Source organism: Solanum dulcamara, chromosome 3 (assembly GCF_947179165.1).
Source record: "Solanum dulcamara chromosome 3, daSolDulc1.2, whole genome shotgun sequence".
NCBI lineage: Eukaryota > Viridiplantae > Streptophyta > Magnoliopsida > Solanales > Solanaceae > Solanum > Solanum dulcamara.
The window spans coordinates 2,752,047-2,754,179 of NC_077239.1; the positions used below are offsets into that span (position 1 = coordinate 2,752,047).

At 30.6% G+C, this 2,133-nt stretch overlaps 1 protein-coding gene across 1 annotated transcript; it reads right to left on the reverse strand.

The window, feature by feature from the left end:
• Positions 1–604, reverse strand: LOC129881436 (uncharacterized). Its single transcript, XM_055955641.1, has one exon. It carries the CDS (start codon positions 562–564, stop codon positions 43–45), a length of 522 nt encoding a protein of 173 aa, XP_055811616.1. The 5' UTR covers positions 565–604; the 3' UTR covers positions 1–42.
• Positions 605–2,133: the final 1,529 nt, after the last annotated feature.

Genomic DNA, 2,133 nt, shown 5'->3' on the forward strand with positions numbered 1-2,133 from the left:
ATTCATAGCATTACTATACCTTCCCTATTCATTGCGGGTTGGTTATTTGTCAAATTCGGGTATATTTTCAAGAATAGGCTTCCATCCTTTACCTTGATCAGTACTATAATCCTCGATAACATAACTCTTTATTTTGTTTGTGATGATTTGTTCTTCCTTAACACGACGTTGCACGATGTGATCAAGTGTAATTGATCCTCCTTCAGTGCTCATCAACAAAGCTTGAAGCTCTTTTTTACTAATAACAAGTTTAATCCTTAGAGCCTCTATTTTTGGCTTAGCTTTTTCTTCAACTAATAATTGATCATCAGCAAACTTGACCTTCTTTTTTGTGGTTGGTTTTGGTATAGGTAATATAGGCAAAAGATAGTAAATTTTTCCTCTTAGCATGTCATCATTTGGTAGAAGATTTTGATTAATGACTTGTAGGGAATTAGAAATTACATGGCTAGGAAATTGTGATAAAATTTGATGGACTTTGATGGGAGATTTGTATTCAAGAATCTTCCCATCTGTTTTTATCACTTTGACAACTTTTTCTTGAAGAACTATGCAATTTCCCATTGTTGTGTTTATGTGTAGATATGTGTAAAATTAAGCTGGCTTTGATATGTGGAAGGTTTGTTTGGGAATTTGGAGATGCATAGGTGTTCTTTATATAGGAAATGAGCTAACTTGATTGTAAAATATCTGGGAAGAACCAAATTAGCACTTTGGACCCCACCTTGTTGGATTTTTTTATTGTGCAGGAAAACAAATCTTTAAAGACATACTACATAAATATGTCATTTAACTTGACTTCAACTGATATTATGTCTTTCAACTTTAGGTGTATACAAATAAACACTTAAATTTGTATAAAATTGAATAAGTAGACACACATATCTTATATGGTGTAATACACGTAGGACACGAAATTATCATATAGGATGTCATGTAAGACGAATGTGTCTATTTGTTCAAGTTTTGGATAATTAAAGAGTCTATTTATGCACTAATAAAATTAGAGGTCATAGTTGTCAGTTGAAACCAATTTAAGGATCATATTTATGGATTATGCATTTTTTTAGAAAAAAAAAAAAGAAACAAAAATGCCACATATACCTAGAAGCTTCCCTTATGTTAAAGGGATTCAACTGTTTATACATACACAATTTTTATCATGTTTGCACTGTATAATTTTCGAACAAAGGTAGAGATTGGATCCAAAATTCGAACATGTATATATTCAATCTTTAAGATTTTTAATGTTAAGTTTGTTGTATTTAAAAGTTATGAATTCAAATATATGATTTGTTTGTAATTATAATTAATACGTAAATCTATGCTTCAAGATAAGAGTGTTGGGTTTTGAAACTGGCGCCACAATATTGCATTCTCCTCGAAAGGAAAGGGATTCAGTTGAACCTCTATCGTTACCTTTAATTTTGTTACTAGGCTTAGGGGTAAGTCGTCTCACATTAAAAGCTGATAAGGGAAAAAAATACATATAAAGTGTATATACCTTATTAATTTAGCTCAAAGCGAATAATATTATGACATATTAATTAGAGTATCCTTAATAATTCTGATGTCTATCAATTTTTTCATCTAATGAGTTTGCAAGTAGAGATTATGGCTGTTGTTAGTTGTTAATTACTGTGGAAAAATCCACCTTAATTTGTTGGGGATGTGGTGGATTTTCACCAGACACCACATATATTTACCCCATTAAATTGAGTTAAGAGGGCCAGTAGGACCACTAAAATCATTTGGTAATACAAGTGGTTGACTAATAATTACCATGCACCATGTTAAGTTTACACTCTTTATTTACTATTTGTTTTTTTTTTTTGCCTTAGTGGATTTTCTGCACAAGGTCGGTTTAATTCACCTGAAGAAAATAAGAAATTAGTGACAAAAAAATTCATATTCCTCCCATTCAATTGAATTATTGAAAGATGATACAAGTCTTAAGAAAAAAATAAAGACATAAATTAGTTATATTTTTTTATTTTTATCCTTTTCAAACTTTATGCTAAGAAATTTCCAAGAAAATCAAGTCCTTGAAACTCAACCTTGGAAATTAAAAAAAAAAAACTTGGAAATTTAATTAATAAAGGGTAAAATTGGGGGGGGGGGGGGGGAAATCCA